The sequence below is a fragment of the Budorcas taxicolor genome, chromosome 2, assembly GCF_023091745.1.
Source record: "Budorcas taxicolor isolate Tak-1 chromosome 2, Takin1.1, whole genome shotgun sequence".
Lineage (NCBI taxonomy): Eukaryota > Metazoa > Chordata > Mammalia > Artiodactyla > Bovidae > Budorcas > Budorcas taxicolor.
The window spans coordinates 135,586,347-135,614,087 of record NC_068911.1 but is presented as its reverse complement, the minus strand read 5'-3'; the positions used below and the strand labels follow the sequence as shown (position 1 = coordinate 135,614,087).

Here is a 27,741-nt window from a genome sequence, read left to right as displayed (position 1 = left end):
AATTACTTTTCTAAGTCTTTACCTCAAAAAGTCACATTAAAAAAAAATTCACCAAAAATGTAATTGAAAGCCCCACTTTTTGCCTCTCCAAAAAAGATAGTGAAAGTCACTCAGTCGTTTCTCTTTGAGACCTCATGGACTATAGCCTAACAGGCTTCTGTGTCCATGGGATTCTCCAGCAAGAATACTGGAGTGGGTAGCCATTCCCTTCTCCAGCGAATCTTCCCAACCCAGGGATCAAACCTGGGTATCCTGCGTTGTAGGCGGATTCTTTACCAACTGAGCCACCGGGGAAGCCCCTAAAAGATATGCTTCTCAAATTAAAGAAAATATTTCTTTTTAATTTCTGCAGCTGTAGCAACATTAAAAACCAGAGCTTGAGGATTTGTGTCACTAACTTGCTTGGTCAGGCAGGAACTGGTGTTTAACCAGCTTACTTTCTCTTTGCCCTCTGAACCAAACTGCCAGCAGCTGAACCAATGAATACCACAAAGAACAAACGAGGCAATGACCTAAGGGCACATAATCTGCAGTGATACCGGACACTTATATTTTATTAATGTCACTGTTACAGGAGAAATAGCAGTGAGGCTTTGTGGTTAAGTCTAAGTTGTGGAGTCAGACTTGGTTCAAAGCCAGATTTTGACATTTCTCAGGTATATGACCATGAATAAGTTACTTAATCTAATTCTGATCTTGTGATTTATAAGATAGTAACTAGCAGTATCTGGCTTCCGAGGGTTCTGTAAGCACTAAGCCTGGCATGTGGAAAGCTATCAGAAAGTGTTACCCACCTTTATTATGATTTCAGCTAGACACCATGGACTGTATTATACTTTACAAGGTAAAATGAATTTCATGGGATCATTTTCCCTGATCAACAACTTGTGGCTTTTCTAAGGAATGAATAAACTTACCTAACAGAAAGGAGAAGATAACATGTGTTTGCTCCCAGTTTTGTTATTTTTCATACTCACTGGCCATCTAACTGACTAGCACTGTCATCAGCATTTCCTGAAATAACACAAGAAAACTGAAGTTCAAAGAGGTGACTTTTTTGCTTAAGATCCCATGACCATTAAGCTGCAGAGCCAGAACTAGTTCCCAAATTGTGGCCCTAAATCTTGGGCTTTTCCTGGATCTCCTCTGAATGATCCCCATGATCTCAAAACTAACTGCTGAAGGCATGGAACTGAGATGAATGGTCATACTCCTGGTTTTTTGGCCATCAAAGCTCCATGATAGAAAGTGAAAGTCGCTCAGTCATGTCTGGCTCTTTGCGACACCATGGCCTATACGTCCATGGAATTCTCCAGGCTAGAATACTGGAGTGGGTAGCCTTTCCCTTCTCCAAGGGATCTTCCCAACCCAGAGTTCGAACCCAGGTCTCCCACATTGCAGGTGGATTCTTTACCAGCTGAGCCATAAGGGAAGTCCAAGAATACTGGAGTGGGTAGCCTATCCCTTCTCCAGTGGATCTTCCTGACCCAGGAATCAAACTGGGGTCTCCTGTGATGTGGCGGATTCTTTACCAACTGAGCTACCAGGGAAGCCCTGAGCTCCATGATAGTCTTCTCCAAAACATAATGATGTAGTATGATGCATCCATACTCCTGTGTAAAATCAAACAAAGAGTATATGGAGTTAAACTCTCCACGTGAAGAAGATGCAAACCACTGAAGAGAAATTTTTAAATAAAACCAGCAATTTGGAGATAGTTACTAAAAGGAAGTAGAAACAGTATCCTTAAAGACTGCAGTCTCCCTGTTAAGATAGCAGACCAACCCCAAAACACATATATACAAAAGTTGTATCTACAACAGTATTTTTCAAATCATTTTTGATGACAACTCACGATAAGAAATATATTTTACTTTACAACCTAGTACATATGTATCCCTGTGGCTACTAAAGGCTTCCCTGGTGGCTCAGCTGGTTAAGAATCTGCTCGCAATGCGGGAGACCTGAGTTTGATCCCTTGGTCCAATCCCTTCCCAATTCTTGGATTGGGAAGATCCCTTGGAGAAAGGAATGACTACCCACTCCAGTATTCTGGCCTGGAGAATTCCATGGACTATATATTCAAGGGGTCGCAAAGAGTTTGACAGGACTGAGTGACTTTCACTTTCAAGGCTAGCAAAAGCCTTACATACAAATACTATTCCCCTCATGTCTGAATATACTTACGTTTTTTGTTATACTTCATTTAAAAAAAATGTTAGCTAGACCTATATAATTCATTTCAAGACCCAAACAGTTTGAAAACACTGAACTAAAGAGACACAACCCCATGGACTGGAGCCTGGCAGGCTCCTCTGTCCATGGAATTTTCCAGGCAAAAATACTGGAGTGGGTTGCCATTTCCTACTCAAAGGGATCTTCCTGAACCAGGGAACAAACCCACGTCTCGAGTCTCATACATTGGCGGGTGGATTCTTTTACCACTGCACCACCTGTGAAGTCACCTATATTATCCTGCCATGTTCTAATAGAAGTGAAAGCGTTGGTTGCTCAGTCATGTCTGACTCTTTGCAACCCCATGGACTGTGGCCCACCAAGCTCCTCTGTCCATGGAATTCCCCAAGCCAAGAGTACTGCAGTGGGTTGCCATTTCTTCCTCCAAGGGAACTTTCTGACCCAGGGATCAAACCTGGGTTTCCTGCATTGCAGGCAGATTCTTTTACTGTCTGAGCCATCAGGGAAGACCATTCTAATAGAGGTCTAAAATAAAGATATTTAAAAAGCAAACAATCTTAGCAAGGGAAAAAATGATATACATTAGCAGGGAACTCCTAGGAAGGGATGCTAAGTATTTCACAACCAGCCACTTAAAAGAAATTAAAGGGAAAGAATCATTATAGACCTAAAAACTTTTTGGGGAAGGGGGTATATTTAATATTAATGAATCAAAGCAAAAAAATCAAACAGAAAGTTAGGCACACCCAACTTAAGATCTAATTTTCTCCTCTCAACTTCTCTAAAGGTGGAGGGAAAAGACAGAAAAAAAGAAAAATGGAAGAAAATGTTACACTAGTTTGAGAGATTCTCTTCATATTTGATGCTATGTTACATCATAAATACATTATGTATTTATATGTGTGTGTGTGTATGTATATATACACATACACCTATATATCCAAATTATGGTTAACTTTTTCCCCCCAGAAATAATTTTTAGAATTCCTTACAAAGTAATTTGGTGACCACTTTTTATGACAGGCAGCCATGGTGACACTTACTACACTTAAAAGGTGACCCTGCTTTCTAAGAGATTATACTGCATACAATCTTCATACAGACTAAACCCCTCAGCCTAAACAACTGCCTTGCATCTATAAACCGTTGTCACAAAGGAAGAATATACCTGGCTTAGCAAGAACGAATTACCAAAAGGCAAAAAACTCCTTTATGTGTAATTTAGAATGAAATTAAGTGACTGCCCCCAGCTAAATCTCTTAACAACCTGTAAAGTACTGAATTTAAACAGGTACATCGTTCAGTGCGCTTGCTGATATTTTAATGTCTGCTTAGCACGTACCACAAACACCAGGCGCTCTCAGTTCCAGAGGAAGGTGAGGAGGAGGTAGCAAGGAAATAAGGAAGAACAACTGAGAATATTATATATCCTGCTACTTAACACAAATTCATTATTCTACCTGTGAAAAAGAATATACTAAAGTTTTTTCAAGCTAGAAATATCTGAAAAGAAATTTGCATTTGAGGCAATATTCATAAAAGTACACAGAAAAAAACTCTCAAGAAGAACAGACTTTATTTTTAACATAAAAGTTCTATTTTCTTGTGAGGCAGCAACAAGTGTTCAGATATAGGGAATACGTAAGTACACAGTAACAATATTTATCACCATCAGAAATGCAGTTTTTTGGGAGAATTTTGTTAGAAAAACAAAACTTTTAAAATTGCATTTGAAAAAGATTTACACAGCTTTAGCAGGGATGAAAAATAAAGACTTTTAAAAAACATAAATTATATCCATCAACAGGATTGTATAAACAAAATATTGTTCAGGGCTTATCTGGTTATCCCTAATTCAGGAAGAGTAAAACTTAAACCTTAAAGTGCGAAATTAAGTATTTTAGCTTTTTTAAATGCAGATTCAGCACTTCCACCGATCTAGTCTTGAAACATCAAAATTCTAAGCATTAAGGAATGAATCTTCAGAGTAGTATTTAATAAATTCAGTAGTGGCGATTTTTCTTTTACTTCCTTTAACAAAAGAAAATTCTGACAATCCAGCCCTAATCATGGACACAGAGGAGGCTATAAATTGTTACTTTTTTAAATACCTTTTCCCAGTAAAAGCCAACCATTAGAAAAAAAAAAAGGGGGGGTTGGGGGCTTCCTTGTTGCCAGTTATTCCACAGTTAGCAGTAGCACCTTCTAAAAGGCTGATTTGGCTTGTCACAAATATCAGAAATAGTTTAAATAAAATGAACCTAATTAAAAAATAATTTTGGCATCCATGCTCACCATATTAATCAAAGAATAACTGTTCACAAAAGCCATGACAACTTAAGATCTAAATTTGACAAGTAATACAGACTTGGTCATGATCAGAAACAGTAAATGTATATTTTTATCACAGCAAGAAAGAAACTGTTTAAGAGTAAAAATAACAACACTGACAAAGTTAATAACCAGAGAATAGCTTCCTTTTGCTGAAATATACAAGCCACCTGTTTCTTTTACCGCAATGGAAGTAAATTTATTCAAAATTTTAAAAAAATTTAAATTGTATTTCCATTGAAGCTATTCTGATTTACTTACCTTCTGTACAGTTTTCTACAGAATAACAAGATAATTATGGAATGTAATTTTAGAAAACAATATTATGCATTCTATTAAGAGTAGACCCATTTAAAAAAAAAGTCAATCACCTGTGCACCAAGGTTAAATAAAAGCTAAATGGACTACAATCAATATTTTTTCAAGACGGCGTAAAGCTCATAAACTTAAAATTTAGCCCTTTGGCACTGGCAGTTAAGAGTTTTTTTTATATCTTGTACCTTTTTTCCTTCCTTCATACCTCAGGCTCTATTTCTCCCAAACATGAGGGCTATGTCTGGTTGCCATATAATTCATTTACCTGCAAATTCACATTCTCCTTACAGCCAAACATTAAAAGTTCCACCTATAAGATTATGAAAATGACAGTATCTTAAAACTGTCTCCCATTCTGATTTTAAATTACTTTAGATTAAGGATATATGAATACTCTACAGAAAGATGTTAGACAAATGTGCACAACAGAGTAAGAAGAAAAACTTTACAAAGTGGCATTTTAGTAAAACACCCCTGTGACCACGTCCAGATGGCAAAAGAAGTAAGTCTGAGGCAAGGAAAAGAACAGAGATTTAACAGAATTCAGGTAATCCAAAAACTGATTGGGGATTTTTCTGAAACCTTACTTTTAACTTCCAACCTTCAACACCAGCTCACCTGATTTGTTTTGCCCTTCTTCCGTACTTCTGACAGAGCAGTTCTCAGTGGTGAAATAGTAAAGTCAAATGATCAAGGTTCTCAAAAACCACCCCACCAGAGAACATTTAGACCTTGAATAACTGAGCTTTTCCAATTTAGAAGCCACAATGTACTAATTCCAGCTAAATCAGTTTTGGGTGGAAAAAGTACCAAAATTCATCAGGCCTACCAACTGAAACCTGGGACTATTCAAATGTTGAGTTTACCTAATTTGCCTAAATCCATCTCCATTTTTAACAGGGCATATTTTTAATTATTTAGATGTTTTAAAGGTACTTAAATATAAGAAGTCCTTTCAGAAGATTTATTGCTACCACTAGGTTTTCTTTGATGGGATATATCTGGACAAACTGACATATTAACCTTCTAAACTGAATCCCTTTTACAGTATTTAAATGTTCTCCTCCTATAATGTGTATAGGAACATTAAATTATTGCATCGTAAGGTAGTTCATGAAGATCTTAGAAGGATGCTTTCTATCAGCAATGCTGTGACTTTTTAAGCAGCGCTGCTCCTGATACCACATGTCCAGACACGAAGTCTGCTCTCATGCGATTCCGGCAGTGCTTGTGTTAAGATCGGCCTAAATCCCAAATTCTTCAAAGGCGCCTGCTGTTTATGCTCCAGAGCCCTTCTGGCCTGTTTTTCCCCCTCTGTGTGGAATGTTGGAGCAAAAACTAGCAAAATCTGTAGGCAACATATCTCAGTGCCAGCCACCACAAAGGAAACGTCAGTCTCAAGATTCTGTGACTAAGGGTTGCTATTCAATGGATCACACTCCTGGCAAACTACTAACCCAGACCAAATCCACAAGACGACAACATCACAAAAGCAGAGGAGGAAATCCATGCACAGCCATTTTCAGGATCTCTTGGGGCTATGATACAGTGACGGTTAAAGGCAGAATGACACCCGCGGGACAGAAGGGCATTCCTGTGATAAATACTGCGCAGAAAATCCAAGGGGCTCCTTACTCCTAGCTAGCAGTCGACACTGGGCAGTGAAGTTTCCTTTTGGCTCACTGACTTTTAAACCAAGTTCCAGTGATGGGTGAGAACATATTAAAGCACTTGTCTCCAGATTATAATTTTTCTGACAACGTGGTGAAATGTGTACAGGAGTAGTGAAGAAAACAGCAGTTTTACAAATATTTCACCCAAAGCACAAACTTCTGACATCAGAAAACATAAGTCACATAATGTACTCATATTGCTTTTTATCTTTTTCATATATATACTTGGTTCAAGGTATTATTAACCTATCAATTCTTGTTTGGGAGAAGAACACAGTCATGAGATTAAGATTGCTAGGAAAATGTCAACAATCCCTTTGGTCCCAAAGCTGAAAACAGCTGAGAAAAGCACACATCTAGAAAGGGAAACAAGAAACAGAGGCCACCAAAGAACATCCTGTTTGCTACGTTTCCAGAAAATGTAACATTGGTATAAAATAGTCATTTTCATAGAAAAGATGGTTCTTGCAGCATCATTCACGTCTCCCTTCAGGAATCATGTTTGCAGGGATCAGTTTTTTGTTTTTTTTCAAAAAAGTCTAATTTGAGAACAAAAAACGTGATATTGGCCCTTCAAAAGGAAAGAATGATATCTTTTTCTTGTTTCAACCGGTGCTTTAAGCAAAAGCAGGCTCGGCGCTGAGGGCCGGCCTCCAGAGGGGCCGCTCCCTTCCAGCAGCCACGCCACGCCGCATCAGTGTGGAAGAGCTGGGGCACGTCACAGCCAACCAGGAGCCACGATGCCATCGCTGCCAAGGGGTCGAGGAGGTTCTCAGTTGCCCAGAACTACAGCCTCGCAGCACTGGGACCTATCCTTCTGCTTCCTCAATGGGTTCTGGCGTGGGGAGGAGAGAGGCCGGGGGCAGGACTGTACTCGTTCCTCGAGAGACTCGATCTTGCTCTGTGTTTGTAGACAGGGAGGCCACAGCGATGGGCTGCAGCAGAGTGGTGGTCATGCCAGTGGTGACGGTCAGGCTATGGCCAGAGCCCTTGAGAGTAAGATCTGGTGTGGGGAGGAGTGGCTTCAGGATGCTGACGAGGCAGAAAGCAGAGCCGCTCTTAGGAATGAAATTCACCTTGTTTTTGTCAGGACAGTAAAAGGCCGGGATTTCGTGAAGTTGTTTTGGCCTAGACACAGAATAAATAACCCAAGACTTTTAAGTCACGAAACACCAGAAGTAAGTTTTTTTCTTTAAAAACAACAACAACTTACAGACACAAAAAAGGAAAACAAAACTCAAGCTATGTCCAAGGCTCCAAATGCCATCAACCAAAGGACACATGATTTGAATTATGCATCTCAGAATGCTGGAAGGACATGAGTTTACTGTTGATTTCAGCTCCCTGGAGAGCCCAGGCTCCAAACAGGATGCTCAGGCATCTCAGTGAAGCTCTAAGACAGCCAATGTGAATAAAGAATTTCCTAAAGCAAAAGATATTCCAGCTGTTTAAAGACAAAAATATGTCCCACTATGATTGTTCCAAAGTCTGTACTATTTTGAAGGGCAAAGGCAAGGAAATGAATGACCCAAGATGTCTATCTTTTGCTGAGCTTTGCCACTGTGTGACTAAACTTTGCTGGGCTTGGCTTCTCCAAGCATGCTTAAAAATCTCTTTGAAACAGTTCTGAGTTAACAGCCATAATGATTTCCTGAATAGCATAATGTAAATGTAAAATCAAGGTAAAACTAATGACAGTCCTCTGTTCTAAAGGTTTTATTGAAACCAAATCCTTCCCTCTCCTCAGGAGCTCTTGACAATTAACCCAAATGGCTGGAAAAGGATACAAGTGTTAGTGGTATTCCCTGAAAGTAAAAATACAAAATTTAAACTGTTAAAGTAACATGGAAGTGACACAAAACTAAGAAGAAATTCAAATGGAAGAACCTAAATAAATCAAGATTCAGGTGGGAAAAGGTAGTATGATCATACGATAAAAGTATGGTTCTCATCTCTCCTAATAAAAAATAAATAAAAATCCAAGTGTGCCAAGTCTGCACTAGATTCTGGAAACCTAAAGATAAAGTGACATACATGGAGACATACTAAATATGTAGTTCTTGGGACGAGAGAGGTATAAGGGACAGACTCTACTCCAGTATTATCAGTCTCCCTTATAATTTTTAATGTGTTTTTAAAACATAATTCAGAGAAGCTATGAATCAAAGGCTTTACCAAACTGCCAGAGATGTCCACAGCAAAAAAAGGTTAAAAACTCGCACAAGCATGTCTGAGAGATGTGATAAAAATGGTCTGTAAAGTGTTTAGAGGTAGAACAAGCGAGTAAAAAACCTCTGGCACAAAGAAAGAGGGGGAGTTTGGTAGGAAGATAACTTCCAGAGGAAGAAACATCTGAGCTGGGTTTTAAAGAATGAATAAACAACAAACCTGGGGAGCAGGTGCAAAAAAAAAAATGTTCCACATAGGCAGTGCTTTGGGTAGGCATATTTTATTAATAGTGAATACTACCCATGGATAGCTTTGGCAAGAATAATTTAAGAAGAAAGAAATTACATCATTTAAATTTGTTTTACTTGTGTGTTGCTATTCTTGGACACAGTGGGAACTTTAGATGGTGAGTACTTTTAGGGTCACATGTGTATTTGGATATACCGTAAGAAGGGCATACACCTCTCTTTTTACTGACAACATGGTTTTCAATTCCTTAAAGCAGATAGGAAGTTGATATTATGTTTGTATAATTAAATAATGCTTTTTTTTTTTTTTCGAAGAATTAGTAGATAACTTTCATTCTTATATTAGGGGAAAAAAGGGCTAATCAAGTTTCACACCCTCCAAATGAGGCTTAGGTTTTTAATTATTTACTGTTCGATGTTATCTTGCTAAAAATCACGTAAGACACAATGCTGCCAATGGATCTTGAGGATGAAAACTCGTGTTTCTGAAATACAGACAAACTTCTTACTGACTTTTTTTTTTTAAGGCTAATTTATTTGTTTTGTTAATGCTATTAAGTAGGTACCTACTCCAAGTTTCACCTCTGGCCTAAATGGGATCACATTTCAAATGAATTCTCAATACAACATTAATTATATAGCATCATTATTATCAATAAGTTTCTCAGCCTCTACACTGCTAAAAGAGAATCTAAAATTCCCTCTCACCTATATCCCATCAGCACCAAAAATACACTTTTAAAAATTACATATATTTATACTTAAGAGTCAAAAAAACTGTTCAGTTTTTCTTCAACTAATGATCTGATAACTGTGACTTTTTAAATGACAGAACCTAAAATCAGTTTAACTCCCTTTCTGCTTTCACGAAAACAGAATAGGCAACAGATCTCACACAAAATAACATAAAAAATCATAACTTGTCTAACAGGCACACAGATCAAGAAACAAAACACTAACAGTAAAAAAAAAAAAGCATCACGCCCCCAACCCCTCTTCCAGTATCCCCTCTTCGAATCATGACCCCAATCCACCAAAAGCAATCAATTTTTACTCCATTTAACTTTTAGGAGAAGATTCTCCAAGAAATTCATTACCCACCCCTGAGGTGCATGACCAGTGTAATACTTATGCCACTACTAATAGAAGCTGAAAGTTCTAATACTACTACAAAGCTTTCTTCAATTTAAGAAATAAAACAAAAAAAAAACACACACAAAAAGAAAAGAAACAAAAGGAACCAAAAAAACAAAAAACAAAACACGTACAGACCTCAGAACTAATTTAAATATTTTATTTTTCCATAAGTTATACCAAAAGTGACTGTTTCTCAAAACAGATATAACTGCTTGCTAGCTGATTTCTGAAAAATAGATGGTCAGACTGGATAATTATTATAGGTATTTTCATACTGATGTAAGGAATTCTTTGCTTTTTTTTTTAAAAGCCTTATGCAATTTTCTTTTCAAAGTCAGGAATAAATTATCAGCTAAGAAATGGTGGTTCCAATTCACTTAGAATGGGAGAGAAGGAAAGAAAGGAAGAAAGAGCGGTTCTGTCATACTTTAAAAAAAAATCTCTATACTGCAAAGAGGCCATAATATCTAGGAACCTAAGATAACTAAGGTCAAGGAGTTCATTAACTGGGATCAGGAAACAGCCTATGTGACTGCATTAAAAAGGACTAAGTGCAGAAGGAATGGCTAAGGTCTTTGCTGTATCAAAAAAAAAAAGCAAAATCTGATCTTGTCCTTTCTGGGCCCCAATCCAACTACCTATTTTCTTTCAGGCAAATAAACATGCAAATGAGAGATTAATCCCTCACCTGACTACAACAGCTGGTTCAGATCTTTAAGTCTACCTTTAAACAAAAATGAAGACTTAGAAAAATATACTTTAAAGAATGATTAAATAAGCTAAAATTTTAAGATTAGGACCAATAATTACCCTTGCTTTAATGCTAGTGTGTCCAGAGGATTTTGCTCTAATTATGACATGCAGATCTGGGGCAAAAAGAAACCAATATTTCAGACTTTGAGTAACTTGTTTTATTGATAGAAGGTTAAAATTAGCTCTAAAAAATCCATTCTTGGGTTACTGTTATTAATTTCCTTTTGGAATACAAAATGATATTTAAAAATAAATAGGTTTTTGTGTGCTACACATCCTTTATGTCAGTAAAATTTATAATAAACTATGTGCATTTAAAAAAGAAGAGATTTACCTTCTAATAACAGATAGATATGCCATAAAACATTTTATATGTCATGGTTCACCTTTTATTTATCCATCCATACATACACACACAATACATACATATTCCCCATCCTTTCTCCCCTCTTTAGAAACAAGCAACACAGCTGTATGTATACAGTTCAGATACTGAGAACTATTCCAAACATAACAGTCTAGGCAGATGCCACAGGACACCAACCTACACAACCAATATTCACTCAAAGTCATTTATACAGAAATTCAAATTGCTTTTTAAGTCCATCAGCCATGAGTCAAATACTCCAAAAGGCTCCACGTGGACCATTTAACTTTTACCTATTAAAATGACTATTTCTGAAGAACTCTCATGAAAAGGTCTAAGCCAGCATGTTCAATTGAAGCATAAAAGTCCTCTGAGATATGTTAAAGATGCATACTCCCGGTCCTATCTACCTCCGTATTTTTTCACTCCTTAAGGCTAGGGCTAGGGTGGGACCTGGGACTCTGTAGTCTGAACTAATTTCCTGGATGATTATGGTGCAAGGAGTCCATGAAACACATGTGTGGAGAAATACTGCTTAAACTCTGGCACCAAGCATGCCTTCAGACTTACGTGGTGCAAAGAGTAAATAAGCAGCTGCTAAAACAGGGTTTTCAATTATTGTCACAAAAGCAAAAAGACTGACAGCTGGGATCTCCTAGTAGAGAAGGTGAAGGGATTCAAAGACAATGCTCTTTGTGTGGAAAACTGTTTAGAACTGACATTAAAGGAAGCACTGACAGGAGGGGCACACAGAACAAAAGGATGCCATGTTTCAGAACGATTCTGATACTCATGATGGAACAAAGAAGTTATGTGAACCAAACAAGGCTGGACGAGCTCCACACTGTATTTTTAGTTTCATAGTGAGAAAAAGCCAGAAGGTGTCTCTTAGTCTTGCAACAAGATTGAAAAGTGAGATTTAAATATGTACCATCTTTCTCTCTTCAAATAATGTTTGTCACCTAATTTGCTCAGCATCATACATACCTACAACCCTGTAGCCATCACTTATAAGGCAAGGGGCCAAGGCTGCTGAAAGTAGGCCATGGCTGCAATACTTTCTAAGCAGGTTCTGAGTCTAAAATTCAGAGTCCCTGACTAGAGTAAAAGCCAACAGAAATACATGAGTACAGCAGATCGCATACCAAGGGTACCAGACGCTGTTTAAAGTTCTGCTTCTTCTGTGATCTTGATCACAGCAACATGTTTCTGCTAAGTAATAGAGTTCTCTTCCCCATGTTGGCAGGAAAATATTTTAATTGTTTAAAGAACTGGAGACTAAAAAACTGAAGGGAATTTGATCCTTGAAAGGAGGAAACCCACCCTGCATTGAGATCTGTGGTCTCTTGAATAAATACACTGCTAAATTCAATGTGTGGTGCTGACTGTTTACAGGTTCAAAAATAACCACGGGTGATATGCTGGGGACGACTGAGGAAATGTGAATAATAACTGGATGCTAGTTGATGTTAAGCATAACTGTGATTTTCTTTGGTGTGACAATGGTACTGTGGTTATGTAGGAGTGGTTACTTTTAGGAAATAAGTATTAAACCGGATTCAAGGTTAAATGTCATGACTACAACTTACTTTCAAACAGTTCTGTAAAAACTAACACCAAAACACAAAAGAGACAAAGCAAAATGTTAACCATAGGATCTAGTGTTGGATATACGAGTGGTCACTGTACTGTTCTTCAGCCTATTTGAAATTCTTTTATTACTTCTCATAATAAAAGTTTGGGGTGGGGGAGGGATGGGGGGGATACTTACGAGCATTCCTCAAAGACTTTGACCCTCTCACAGCCCTCAGGAGGTTCCCTTTTGAACATGTAACTGTTGTTAGGTTTTGGTGAGGTTGCATATTTGGGCAAAGGAGAGTTGTTCCCATTCTCTGCAAGAAACGACATGCTGGATTACTAAGAAATACTAGCACATATGTGCATAGTCCTACTGTATTTGATTGCTCCTGGCCTCCCCTATACCATGAGCTACTACTTGAGGGTAGCAAGGCTTTACTCATCCACATTACCCCAATATCTAACACAATTCCTGGTAAAAAAGACTAATTGTTAAAAAATGCATAAACCAGAGATTTTCCTTTCTACTACAATTACCACAGCCTAGGCCTGTATAACTTACTCCTCAGCACTGAATACTGCGGTATGCTGCTCTTATTTCTACTCTCTACACAGCACGTGGGCTCAAATGCCACCTCCATTCTTCCCAAGACAAATAACTAAAATGGTTCCTCACTGGTGGCTTATCATTGATTCTTGGCTGCCCCTCAGAATCTCTCAGGTGATTCCTCTACTCTCTGACTGCAATCTCTGCTCCAGGTAGTCAGTCTATGCACACTGTATGGCAGAGACTTTCTTCTGCCTACAAACTTCTCTATACCTAAGAGGTCCTTCTCTGCTCATTTTCCAAAACCTCCTTCAAAGTCTGGCTCAAAGTTTTTGTTATCTTTCTAAATTAACCCTACCCAAGGGAACACTTCTTTACTCTGGTGATTCTGTTCAGTGCTGATGTCCTCAGTTTCTACCACATTAACTTAGAATTCTTGATATGTAACCTATGTGTTCTAAATGTACAGTCTCTGTCAACTAAACTACAACTCCTTGCTGACAGTAGCCCTTTCTTAGAAAAGAAACCCAGAGAAGTTAACCAGTCACTCCTAAAGTCAAATACAGCAGGACACAAAACTTACAGAGTTCCTATATGCTGTTGAAGTAAAAGTAGAAAGTACGGAAAATCAAGGGGCAGATTTTAATAGCTATGGTTAGTCTCGGGGTGGGTTGGGTGGGGCAGGTACATCTGATTGAGCTTAAGTACTCGGAGCTGCATCACTCTCTCTTTTAATCCTTATAGCAAGTATCAGAAGTAATTAATTATGTCAACTCCTGACAAGAAACACAAGGCCCAATCAAAAGATTTAATTCAGTGGTGTCAAAATTCTGTGCATGTGAATTGCCTGGGAGCACCGAAAACTGCTGGTGCCTATGTCCTGCCCCCAGGGGGTGTGATTTATTAATAACTGGTCTAGGGTATAGCCATGTTTTATTTAACCTTGTAGATGACAAAAAGAGGGCCCAAATAGTATGATTTTACAATTGCCCATAGTCTGAAGTGACTTCCTCTGTAAATCTTAGGTCTTTTGCACGTGCTATAGTCTCCGTACTTCAGATGACTGGCACTAATGACCAGCTGTCATCAGACGTGCAACATTTTAGGACAATCAACACACTGCAAGTAGGAGGTTCTAAATAAATGACTACTGAACTGAGCCATAGGATTTATCTTATCATTTTTCTCAAGCTCATGCACTAATAACTAGAATTTAGGCTAAAAGAAAAGACTGCCTTGGTAAAGATAGATGATCATATTTGTAAAACATTATTAGTAACTAATATTCAAAGTGCTATGTCTCCAGTTACTTTCTGAATCATGCAAGTGGTTTAATACTGTAAGTATCCCACCTCCCCTTTTACTCCAGGCTTGCCTGGAATACTCATCTTGCACTGATATAAGTCAGCTTAATTCTTATTAGAAATATCACAAATATAGATCCTGAAACACACTAACTTGAAGGCTTCACATTCAATTAAAAAGTAGTAAGATAGTAAAAACATGACAACTAAGGTAACAGAAAACAAATGCTTTTCAGGACAAATGTTTATCTCATTTATACCAAAAAGGATGTTACTCACTATTAAGGAGTTTGTATTAGTAAGTGCAAGAAGAAAAAAAAGTATACCTACAAAAGCCCATAAACCCAGCCAACCTGACCATCACCTGAGTACCGCAGTAAAACCTATGGTTCTGTACTACAGTTCTTTAAAATCTGTATTTTGAACACATCTCAAAGTCAAGATCTTAGTGGCCCTAAGTGTAGTGTTCCGCTAGAAAATGAACAGAAACCAGGATACAGCGGCGGTGTCACTTTTCCCGTGGCAGCAAACTCCTCCCGTGTTGCACCTTTATCCCTGGGGTCGACAAGCAGGTCATCAGCCGAGCACGGGCTCTCCTCGCCGCCCTCGTTGGAGATGGTGAGGAAGGCTGTGGGGGACACGGACTGGGAGCGGCTGCTGTCGTCGCTCCCCCGCTCGGCCCCGCCGGGCGTCTGCGTGTCGGTGCTGCGTGTGCTGCTGCTCCTCTGCGCAAGGGGCGGAGGCGCGCGGTGGCCGTCGGGAATGTCTTGGGGCTGTTACAGAAATGTTTCAAATGTATGTGTTCTGGTCACTGATTTTGAAATTCCCCTAGAAAGGCACCCAAGGTTCAACCTTCCCCTGTTGTTGCAGAAGACTCAAGAGTCAGAAACCCTCTCCTTATCGGGCCTCACGGTAGAGGGAGACGCCTGTGTGTTGGCTGTGGGGACAGCCATTCCTGTCTCATCGCCCGCCCTCCCCTGCCGCTGGACACGGAGCGGCAGAGCAGAACCTCTGAACTCCCAGGGGTCTGGCACATGAGTGGTCGGTGCTCGCTGAAGGATGAAACAACACTGAGTTACTTATCACGTGCTGTTATTTTCAAAATGATCAAGATACCCCATTATAACAGAGGAGAAGCCTAGGTGTAACTCTAGGTTCCACGTGAGAAGAAAAGGTTGTGCGCTGTGTGAACCAGTAATACCTGATGATAGCCCCTGCCGCCCTCCCGCCCTGCTCACTCCCTCCTCAAACAGTGCTCTCCAAGAAACCTTCCTAAACAAGAGACCGGTTAATCACAGCATCGCTAATTATAGAGGGAAATCAAGGAGAAGGTTCAGAGGAAGGCTTGTGTGACTCACTTAGCAGGGAAACTGGCTCCCCGCACACCTTTGCTGCGTTTACCTTTATCATACACCGGGAGAAGTTTCACCATTGTGCAGTGGAGGAGGGTAGGGTGTGGGCAGTAGTGTTTTCTCTAAGCTAAACCAGCCTTTCATTTTAAGGGAGAGAAATCTCAGGCGTCAATAAAATACTACTTTAAACTCCCCAGTTCCTCCTTCACTGAAGAAGGAAAGCTTCAGGATACTGTGACATGCTTTTAAATATAAACAGGAAATTTTCTGTCTTACATATAAACTGTACTTTTGTATGTCACAGTTAATAGAATACACATTCTATGCATGTTATAGGTAAGAAAACCTGTGCTTCATGATGAGAAAGTCAACCAAACAGTAACTGACAAACAGTAAGATATATATTCATACTCAGAAGATATTCCATGCCACCACCAACAAACCAGTTAAGCTGAACTTTTGTTAAATGGAGTTATAGACAATGAGAAGCATATCTGTGATTTTTTAAATACAGAAAAACAAAAAATAGTTTCTGTTCAAGGACCCAAATTTAAGTCATATCAGTTGTCTCTATGAGATGCAAAGAAACAAAAACTGTCATTCACTTGCAAGGTCAGAGTTTTTCAAAAGAGATAAATTTTTATTCTCAACAAGAAGCAAGAAACATGTAAATATGGAAACCAAAATTGTGATTTAAAAAAAAAAAATTAGAAGAATTAATGTATAAGGCTGATTTTAAGATAGAAGATTACTTACTATAAGTTGCTCTTCCTTTTCCCCAGTCTCTTTAATTATTATTTCAATCTCCTGATTCAGTCCTTCCACACTATTCCGGAACCGGGAGCCTGTTGATTTGGTGATGGGAATTACTGGAATAAGTGCACTCTTTGGAACAGGAGCCTTAAGAAAAAGTGGTGGGGGGCGGGGGAGAAAAAACATTTATTACTACCTTTACATTCGCTAGATGGAAGCATACTTCCATTTGATCTGGGTAACTCTAAAATAAAATTTACAGACCTCACAAAAGGTGTGAATAACGAAACCTGCTCCTTGGTATACACGAAAATATAATTTAAAGCAAAAATCCCAGACAATCAAGGTAGAATTTCAGAAATTAATTCACATTTATGAGGGACTGTAAAGAGAAGAGGGATATGGGAAAACACTAAAAGAATCTTAACCTCAGACATTCTTTCATGATTACAGGAGTTCAGATTTCAGAACATAACTTTAAAGTCCTCCAGTGCCATAATTATCTATATTCCAGAAAATAAATAACAAAAAGTAATTTATCAAAAAAATTGGTAGGAAAAACAAAATCACTTCCAAAGTCCATATACAGTAGCAAGATGACAGAGTAACTTCCCTGTGAAATCTATTTATACTTCCACTGTAATTATTTTAATGTTTTGTTTCAAAGCCTATCTCTAGTTAAAAAAAAAGTTCCCACTGGCACAGTATTACTTTTGAAAAGAAATAACTGATTATATTACAGGATATCACTTGGTTTCCTGACAAGATACTCAAAATAAAATATGAAACAAGAATTGCAAGGTATCTGCCAAAGTTCATAGCAACAGTGTGCCAGAAGGTCATCTTGTATTGTCCTGCTGTCTGGTAAAGAAATGTGATTAATTCATCCTTCATTTAGGGAGGTCTCTTTGAGAAACCTCTCTTTCAGGGAGGTTTCAGATCCCCTATTCTTCAATCCTTCCGTCGTGGTGCTACAAAGCCAGTAACTTCCCTCACTTCCCGAAAGCCTCCTCAGCAGTCCAGCCCTGGTTCACCCTGTGACAGGACTGTGATAAGACGGGACAGGAAGAGGAAAGTAAACACCAGAGCCCTCCCCTCCATTCTTCTGAGAACTTGCATTCTCCACCCTCCACCCTACTCTCACCCCAAGGTCTTCACTTTCCTACTTCAGTGAAACAATGCCTAAGATAGTCACTGAAACTGGCTATTTCCCATCAGTTTTTTATATCCCCGAGACCTGTCACTAACACCTTGAAGGGTACTTTTTTCTCTTTTTACCTATTCTCATCCTCTTGTTTCCTTAGCAACAGAATAATATTCCAAAGAATAATCTAAAACAGGCTTAAAAAAAAAAAAGAAACTCTCTCCAATTAGATATGTACTTACTCTTGGGATAAGAGTGGAAGAATGAAGCTAAGAATATGGTTTGGTTCATGACAGGTCAAGGAAGGAAAGAAACCTTTCTCAAAGTGGTGGCAAGAGAAAACAAAAACTAGTGAAGGGACGAAAGGAAACTGATTTGGACTGAAGCACCTATGGGTTAAAAGAAACCCAGAGCTCACTAGTCTGCAGTGGAGAGCATGTCAGAGCATTTCTGTCAGGCAGGCATCCTTCCTGTGCCTGGACTCTTCCTCTGTCAAAAAATAATGAGGTAACAGAGAACTGCTACAGACTAAGATTTCAGGAGTTATCAGTATATATACTACAAACAGAACTTTGATTTTATTTTTTATATTTAGTGAAAGGTACTCAATTCTAAACTTAATTTTCTCTCCTAAAAGTCACAAAACAACATGAATAATGGCTTTCTTTGGATGCCATTTTCAGGCTGCATCTGGTTTGTAGCTAACATTACAGAAATGAGGAAGGAGAAGACTAGAAGGGGAAGATGAGCTGTCAAGGTTTCTGCAAAATGTTGACCTTTCTGGATTTGGGAACCATAAGGATCTGTTAGTAAGTCTTCAAAGAACAGAAAGCTTAAGTCTGCTGGGTGTCATGTTGAGAAATGCACATAACAGGAACCCACCAGTGTAATAACTAACTGGACATCTTGTTACTGCCTTTCCAGGCAGCTACAGAAGTCATATCCTAGATAATTGGTAAGAAGTTCTTCTCAAATGTAATCTAAAATAGTGGCAAGTGTCAACAGTTTAATTTATTTAAAGCAAAGAAAAGAAAGGAAGGAGAAAAAAGAAAATGGCCACTTTCCTAAGGTCAACACACCATTTTAGGTAAATGAAGCAAAGGTTCAACAGCAATTCACTTAACTAGCAAACAGTTATATGCTTAGAAGAAAAATAATCTACCCAAGCCGTCTGGGAAATATTTTCTTCATTAAGCATACTGTTATTATTCCATAAATAAAAAATAATAGGCCTTTGATTTTATTCCTTACATAAACTATGCCCTAAAATATTTAAAAATTTTAAAAGTGATTATACTTTAACTTTTATGCTTCATTTCAAGGGTTCTTAAGGAATTTTGTGTGTGTGTATATATAATTTATTTTTCCCACATCTACATAGCTTTCTGTAATAAAAACGTGTATTTCTAAATATAAGTCAGCATATGCAAATACAAGTGGGTTATCATATTAACTGAGAGGTATCCTTAGACAGCTCTGAAAGGTTAAAAATCCTTCCATTATTAAGGAAAAATCTCTCTCTCCTAAGATTTGACCTTTGGAAACAACAAGGATCTCTTATTTTTCTCAGTTCTTGATTCTTTCTGTTCAAATCAGAGTTTTCCACTCAAGTAAGATTTCAATTAGGTGAATCACGGTTTTAAAGTTTTCTTTTTGCTATTTACATTCTCCGTCTATCTATATATTATGTTACAGCTTAAAGATCAAATTGCATAAAAGCTGTGAATTAACCAACAAAGAACTCCAAGAGAGAGTTTGGCTAACCCTGAAACTTCATTAGAATCCAATCTACACTGTAACTTAAATATCTGTTTCAAAGCATGGGGATAAAATTGTGGCAAGACAAGCAGACTCAGGAAAGATGGGAAGAATACCTACTGAAGTAGTAGCTGAGCAGGGAAAAAGATAAAGATAGCTAAATTTTCAAAGGAAGAAAACTGTGTAGGATAAAAAAAGGTCTGTTCAGCAATTCAACAGAAATCTAGGAGAGAAATGTGAGCCAGAAACCCTAATAAAACAAAACAGTGGTCACAACTGATGTTTAGAATGGATTCCTTAAAAAATTAGAAAGCACTGGGGAAAAAAAGCTTTCCCATCATAGGGGCTTTGGTAGGGGGCTCCACATGGCCTTGATTCCTCCTGTCCTGTCAGCATCACTTTATTTCTGTCCTCCAGAGATCAGTGTCCTCTCATGTGTTTCCCCCTTTTATCTCTTCTAAGCTACAGCTATTCTCTAATGAAGGTCACATCTGAAGCACCTACTGTTTTGATTTCTCAGTGGCAAAATCTTGAAACTTTCAAGCACAGCAATCATGTCCTGGACAGGCACACAAAGATTCCAGTGCCAAGAAGCAATTTTCTCTTTAAAGTGCAATGCTTCTCTCACTTCTCAGATGAAAATAGGTTTCCCCCCAACCTTTTCTTTCTCATGATCCCTTTGCTCTCAAACCCTCCTAAGCTATTACAAAACTATCGTGTGCCCAGCCCAGATGAAGCAATAAGAAAATCCTATGGGAGGGCTTTCTTGTTTGAGCCTATCACAGCTAGAAACACCTGCATGATTTTAAAATTTCCACTCTTAAATTAGTTTATACTACATCTCCAGCTCTTCTGTTCCTGACATCTGACTCTAATCATCAAACAACTCTGAAATGTGTTAGCTACATCTTTTTGAAAAAAATTTTTTTTATTGTTAACTGGAGGATAATTGTTTTACAAAATGTCGTGTTGGTTTCTGTCATACACAAACATGAATTAACCACCAGTATACGTATGTCCCCCCTTCTTGAACCTCCCTCCCACCTCCCACCACTCTAAGTAGTCACAGAGCACCAGGCTGAGCTCCCTGCATCATACAGCAAATTCCCATCAGCTATCTGTTTTACATACGATAATGTTAATGGGTCAATGCTGCTGTCTCAGTCCGTCCGTCCCTCTCCTTCCCCTGCAGTGTCCACAAGTCTGTTCCCTATGTCTGCGTCTCTATTCGTGCACTGCAAATAGGTTCATCAGTACCATTTTTCACATATTCCACACATATGTGTTAATATATGATATTTTATTCTTTCTGACTTACTTCACTCCATATAACAGGTTCTAGGTTCATCCACCTCACCAGAACTGACTGGAATTCTTGGCCACATCTTCTAATGAGAGTATTTCTTGATATACTCCTTAAAAATGATATCTTAAGTATCCAAGAGTTTTGTCAATTTTGGAAACCAATGACACGTGAAAAGTTTCTCTCTCCTAAGAAACTTGGCAGCAGTTATTCTTCATAATAAACAGTTCCCCCTCCTGAATTTCCAGGGAAAGAATCACTCAAAAGTATGTCAGAATTCTTTTCTATCTGTAAAAAATCCATTGTAAGCCCAAGAAAAAGATCTCATGTTAGCCAGTGGTTACATACTATCCATTATCAGAACAATACTGTCCTTGATCATTAAGGGATGCTAAAGGAATTTCCCAATAAACTTCCTAAAGACCTGGACCATGTGGTTTATCTGTCCCTTGATCAGTGTTTTCTCCCCTTTAATATTGATGTAAACAGTGTGCTACAAACAGTAACATGTATTTATTTGACTTTTCTTTTTTAATGTCTTTTGTAAAAACTACAAACTACTGTCATTTACATATGTCTCCTTTTTTCTTTCTGGAGAATAAGTGAAGTGAAGTTGCTCAGTCGTGTCCGACTCTTTGCGACCCCATGGACTGTAGCCTACAGGGCTCCTCCCTCCATGGAATTCTCCAGGCAAGAGTACTGGAGTGGTTGCCATTTCCTTCTCCAGGGGATCTTCCCGACTCAGGGATCAAACCCGGTTCTCCTGCATTCCAGGCAGACGCTTTAACCTCTGAGCCACCAGGGATCTCCAATTGGAGAATACCTGCTCTACAACATTGGGCTGGTTTCTGCCATCCATCAACATGAATCAGCCATAGGCATACAAATATCATCTCCCTCTTGAACCTGCCCCCCGCCCCCCACCTCCCATCCTTCTAGGTAGTCACAGAGCACTGGGTCCCTCATTATAAATAAGCTTGTCTTCCTATCTGGCTTTTTATGCATGTGTTCCATCAATTAACTACTTTTGTGGTTTTAATCCTATATCATTTCTTCTGTTTTGTTTTGTGTAAAGAGGGAAAGATAAAACCTGGAACTCCCCTCCAAAAATAATCATCTACATATCATGAACTCCAAACAAACAAACAAAAAAACTGTAATAACTTGGAGAGCCTACGAAGAGGAAAGTCAAAGAGCCTCCAGATATTTAAACTTATTAACCAAATAAGGAAAGTTATTTTCCTACCCCTAGAAAAGTATAATGTAGAAAAAAGCTTTAAGCACACAGTAACTGGACCCAACTAAATGACCAAAAAAGTCAGAGAACTGCTCTACAGAATCTGGAACATTAAAAATGTTTCTGAAGCCCTCTGAATAACAAACATTTTTCCACACTAAATAAAAATTTTAAAATACATAGTCTAATACATGGTATGCTCTCCGCAAGGAATGAAAAAGGAAAAAGAAAGAATTTAAGGAATAGCTATCTTTAGAGAGTGAAACTCTGGATGATTTTTTTTTCCTATTTGATTTTTTTAAAAAAGTAACAGCTTGACTGAGGTCTAATATTTCTTCTTTTTAGTTTTTCTTCCAGTTTTATTGAGATAATTGACATAACATATAATTTTAAAATGTACAGTATAGATATAATTTTTCTATTGACTTTAGTTTCTAAAGTTTCTTATAATAAGCATGTAAATATTTTTATGACAATTAAAGTTTTAGAAAATAAGTTAACTATGAATTGGCAGAGAAGCCTAAAGAAAAATCCAACTGGAGGCAACCTAAGATTTATTGAGCAGTTATTCTGTGCCAAGAATTACATTAACTGTTTTGTAATACTCTATACCATAAAGAGGAGAAGGCAATGGCACCCCACTCCAGTACTCTTGCCTGGAAAATCCCATGGACGTAGGAGACTGGTGGGCTGCAGTCCATGGGGTCGCAAAGAGTCAGATACGACTGAGCGACGTCACTTTCACTTTTCACTTTCATGCATTGGAGAAGGAAATGGCAACCCACTCCCGTGTTCTTGCCTGGAGAATCCCAGGGACGGGGGAGCCTGGTGGGCTGCCGTCTATGGGGTCGCACAGAGTCGGACACGACTGAAGCGATTTAGCTGCAGCAGCATACTATAAAGAAAGCTCAGCACCGAAGAATTGATGCTTTTGAACTGTGGTGTTGGTGAAGACTCTTTCGAGAGTCCCTTGGACTGCAAGATCAAACCAGTCAATTGTAAAGGAAATTAGTCCTGAATATTCATTCAAAGGACTGATGCTGAAGCTGAAGCTCCAATAGTTTGGCCACCTGATGTGCAGAACTGAAAAGACCCTGATGCTGAGAAAGGCCAAATGCAGGAAGAGAAGGGGCCAACAGAGGATGAGATGGTTGGATGGCATCACCAACTTGATGGACATGAGTTTGAGCAGACTCTGGGAGTTGGTGATGGACAGGGAGGCCTGGCATGCTGCAGCCCATGGAGTTACAAAGAGTCGGACACAACTGAGCGACTGGACTGAACTGAATACCATTTAGTGGGTTTCCCTGGTGGCTCAGATGGTAAAGAATCTGCCTGCAATGCAGGAGACCCAGGTTCAATCCCTGGGTTGGGAAGACTCTTTGGAGAAAGGAATGGCTAACTGTACCAGTACTCTTGCCTGGAGAATTCCATGTACAGAGGAGCCTGGAGAGCTACAGTTCATGGGAACATAGAGAGTCGAACACAACTAAGTGACTAACACACACGCACCATTTAATCCTCAGAACAACACAACAAACAGGTAATATAATGCAGAGAACCCAAGGAACTTCTAACAGCTAGCAAGCAGCATGACTCAGATCTTACGCTAAACAATCTGAACTCAGAGCACCTGTGCTCATCTTCTACAGTTATAAGACCTCCTGGGTTACTTGTGGGTTCTTTGTTAGCATCTAATCTATTATTTCCAGACAATTACATTTGCATTTTATCTATTCATTTTTATGTTGGTTAGTACACATTTTTTGGTAGAACTTTATTGAAAAATAATTCACAGTATCATACAACTCACTCATTTCAAGTGTACAACTTCTGCTTATGAACAGAATTGTACACTATTAATTGAACACTACTGTACAATGGCAACCCACTCCAGTACTCTTGCCCATGGACGGAGGAGCCTGGTAGGCTGCAGACCATGGGGTCGCGGAGAGTTGGACAGGACTGAGCGACTTCACTTTCACTTTTCACTTTCATGCACTGGAGAGGGAAATGGCAACCCACTCCAGTATGCTTGCCTGGAGAATCCCAGGGATGGGAGCCTGGTGGGCCGCCGTCTATGGGGTCACACAGAGTCGGACACGACTGACGTGACTTAGCAGCAGCAGCAGTACACTATTAATTGAACAGAATTGTACCACTATTATCACAATTAATCTTAGAATCAAACAACAAAAAAAGTCCCTCACACATTAGCAGTCATTCTCCATCTTCTCTCAACTTTCTTACCTTTAAGCAATCACCAGTCTACAATCTGTCTCTATGGGTTTACTTCTCCTGGACATTTCATATGAGGGAAATCATGTGTTCCTTTGTGTCTGGCTTCCTTCACTTAGCATAATGTTTCCAAGGTTCACCTGAATGGTAGTATGTATCAGTATTCCATTCCTTTTTTGTGACCGAGTAATACGGGCTCAATAAAGGACAGAAATGGTATGGACCTAACAGAAGCAGAAGATATTAAGAAGAGGTAGCAAGAATATACAGAAGAACTGTACAAAAAAGATCTTCACAACCCAAATAATCACGATGGTGTGATAACTCACATTCACCTAGAGCCAGACATCCTGGAATATGAAGTCAACTGGGCCTTAGGAAGCATCACTACAAAAAACCTAGTGGAGGTGATGGAATTCCAGTTGAGCTATTTCAAATCCTGAAAGATGATGCTGTGAAAGTGCTGCACTCAATATGCCAGCAAATTTGGAAAACTCAGCAGTGGCCACAGGACTGGAAAAGGTCAGTTTTCATTCCAATCCCAAAGAAAGGCCATGCCAAAGAATGCTCAAACTACTGCACAATTGCACTCATCTCACATGCTAGTAAAGTAATGCTCAAAATTCTCCAAGCTAGGCTTCAGCAATACGTGAACCGTGAACTTCCTGATGTTTAAGCTGGTTTTAGACAAGGCAGAGGAACCAGAGATCAAATTGCCAACATCCACTGGATCATCAAAAAAGCAAGAGAGTTCCATAAAAACATCTATTTCTGCTTTATTGACTATGCCAAAGCCTTTGACTGTGTGGATCACAACAAACTGTGGAAAATTCTGAAGGAGATGGGAATACCAGACCACCTGACCTGCCTCTTGAGAAACCTATATGCAGGTCAGGAAGCAACAGTTAGAACTGGACATGGAACAACAGACTGGCTCCAAATAGGAAAAGGAGTGTGTCAAGGCTGTATATAGTTACCCTGCTTATTTAACTTATATACAGAATACATCAAGAAATACTGGGCTGGATGAAGCACAAGCTGGAATCAAGATTGCTGAGAGAAATATCAATAACCTCAGATATGCAGATGACACCACCCTTACGGCAGAAAGTGAAGAAGAATTAAAGAGCCTCTTGATGAAAGTGAAAGAGGAGAGTCAAAAAGTTGGCTTAAAGCTGAACATTCACAAAACTAAGATCACGGCATCCGGTCCCATCACTTCATGGCAAATAGATGGAGAAACAGTGGAAATAGTGGCTGACTTTATTTTGGGGGGCTCCAAAATCACTGCAGATGGTGACTGCAGCTATGAAATTAAAAGACACTTACTCTTTAGAAGCAAAGTTATGACAGCATATTTTTAAAAAGCAGAGACATTACTTTGCCAACAAAGGTCCGTCTAGTCAAGGCTATGGTTTTTCCAGTGGTCATGTACGGATGTGAGAGTTGGACTATAAACAAAGCTGAGCGCCAAAGAATTGACGCTTTTGAACCGTGGTGTTGGAGAAGACTCTTGAGAGTCCCTTGGACTGCAAGGAGATCCAACCAGTCCATCCTAAGGGCGATCAGTCCTGGGTGTTCATTGAAAGGACTGATGTTGAAGCTGAACCTCCAGTACTTTGGCCACCTCATGCGAAGAGCTGACTCATTTGAAAAGACCCTGATGCTGGCAAGGATTGAGGGCAGGAGGAGAAAGGGACAACAGGATGAGATGGTTGGTGGCATCACCAACTCAATGGACATGGCTCTGGATAGACTCTGGGAGTTGGTGATGGATAGAGAGACCTGGTGTGCTGCGATTCTTGGGGTCGCAGAGAGTCAGACACGACTGAGCAACTGAACTGAACTGAATGTTCCACTGTATGGATATATACTACATTTTATTTATCCATTCATTGGTTGAAGGACAATTAAGTTGTTTCCAATTCTGGGCTACTCTGAGCCATGCTGCTATGAACATCTGTGTTCAAGTTTTTACATGAACATATGTTTTCAACTGTCTTTTTAGTACATAATTTGGAGAAGACACGCTGGGTCATACAGTAACTCTATGTTTATTTAGCCTTTTGAGGAACTATGAGGCTGTTTTACATTCCTATCAGCTTATACAGTGCTGACAGGATTTTACATTCCTATTGGCAATATATAAGGGTTCTGATTTCTCCACATTCTTTCTAAAACCTGCTATTTGTCTTTTTAGTTTTAGCTGTTCTAGTGGGTATGAAGTAGTATCTCACTGGAATTTGTATTCATTTCCCTATAGACAAATAATGATAAATATCTTTTTCATATACCTATTGGCTATTTGCATATCTTCCTTGGAGAACTCTCTATTTAGATCCTTTGTCCGTTTTTAAATTGGACTGCTTGTCTTTTTATTATTGAGTTTCAAGAGCTCTTCACATATTTCAAATACAAGTGTTTCATATGATTTGTATAAATTTTTGCCTATTTTGTAGTTTATCTCTGAAGCACTGAAGCTTTTAATTATGATAAAGTCCAATTTTTATACTTCTTCTACTGTTGCTTGTGTTTTTGGTGTCATATCTAACAAACCATTGCCTAATCCAACATCACATTTATGCCTATGTTGTTATCTAAGAGTTTTTAGTTTTAGCTCTTATATTGAGGTCTTTGATCCATTTTCAGTTACTTTTGTACATGGTGTGAGCTAGGTGGATATATTTCTTAAATCATGTTTAAAGGCTAGAATTGGCCCTTTTACTCCTATATGTCCATCATTCCCATATCATCAACCATAAGCTAAAAAAGTTTAAAGACTCAGACTCTGAAGTCAAAATTCTTCATTTAGAATCCCAGCTCTGTCTCATATGACCTTGAACAAGATACATGAACTCTCTGAGTCCTAATTCTTTGCCTGTAAATTGGAATAGTAACAATCTCCATCTCAAAGATGAGGATTAAATGCTTAAATATACCAAAGCTGAGTACAGTGTTCCCATATTGTAAGTACTTACTGCTGCTGCTGCTAAGTCGCTTCAGTCATGTCCGACTCTGTGCGACCCCATGGACTGCAGCCCACCAGGCTCCTCCGCCCATGGGACCCTCCAGGCAAGAGTACTGGAGTGGGTTGCTACTGCCTTCTCCGAAATACTTACTAGAGTTCAAGTATTAATTATTGCTTTCTAAGTATCACTCAGGTTTGTCCATTCTCTCCAGTTCCATAGCTTCTACCTTACTTTAGGTCACCATCATTTCTTACATGGATTATAAATCTATTTATAGATCTTCCTGCCCCTATCCTAATCTTGTCCTGTACCAAATTCATTCTCTACTCTGAACTCATAATGATCATGTCAAAATGCATATCTGACCAC

The 27,741-nt window shown here is 38.9% G+C and overlaps 1 protein-coding gene across 1 annotated transcript in view; it reads right to left on the bottom strand.

Annotated features, from left to right (window-relative positions):
- Positions 1-7,324: 7,324 nt before the first annotated feature.
- The window catches only part of FAM117B (family with sequence similarity 117 member B), a 68,032-nt gene continuing 47,615 nt past the window's right edge, over positions 7,325-27,741 (bottom strand). Inside the window, exons 5-8 of the mRNA XM_052636040.1 lie at positions 16,727-16,870; positions 15,166-15,391; positions 12,961-13,081; positions 7,325-7,643 (exon numbers count right to left, since the gene is read on the bottom strand). Of these exons, the coding sequence (XP_052492000.1) occupies positions 7,325-7,643; positions 12,961-13,081; positions 15,166-15,391; positions 16,727-16,870 (810 nt within the window). The remainder of the gene's footprint in view (positions 7,644-12,960; positions 13,082-15,165; positions 15,392-16,726; positions 16,871-27,741) is intronic.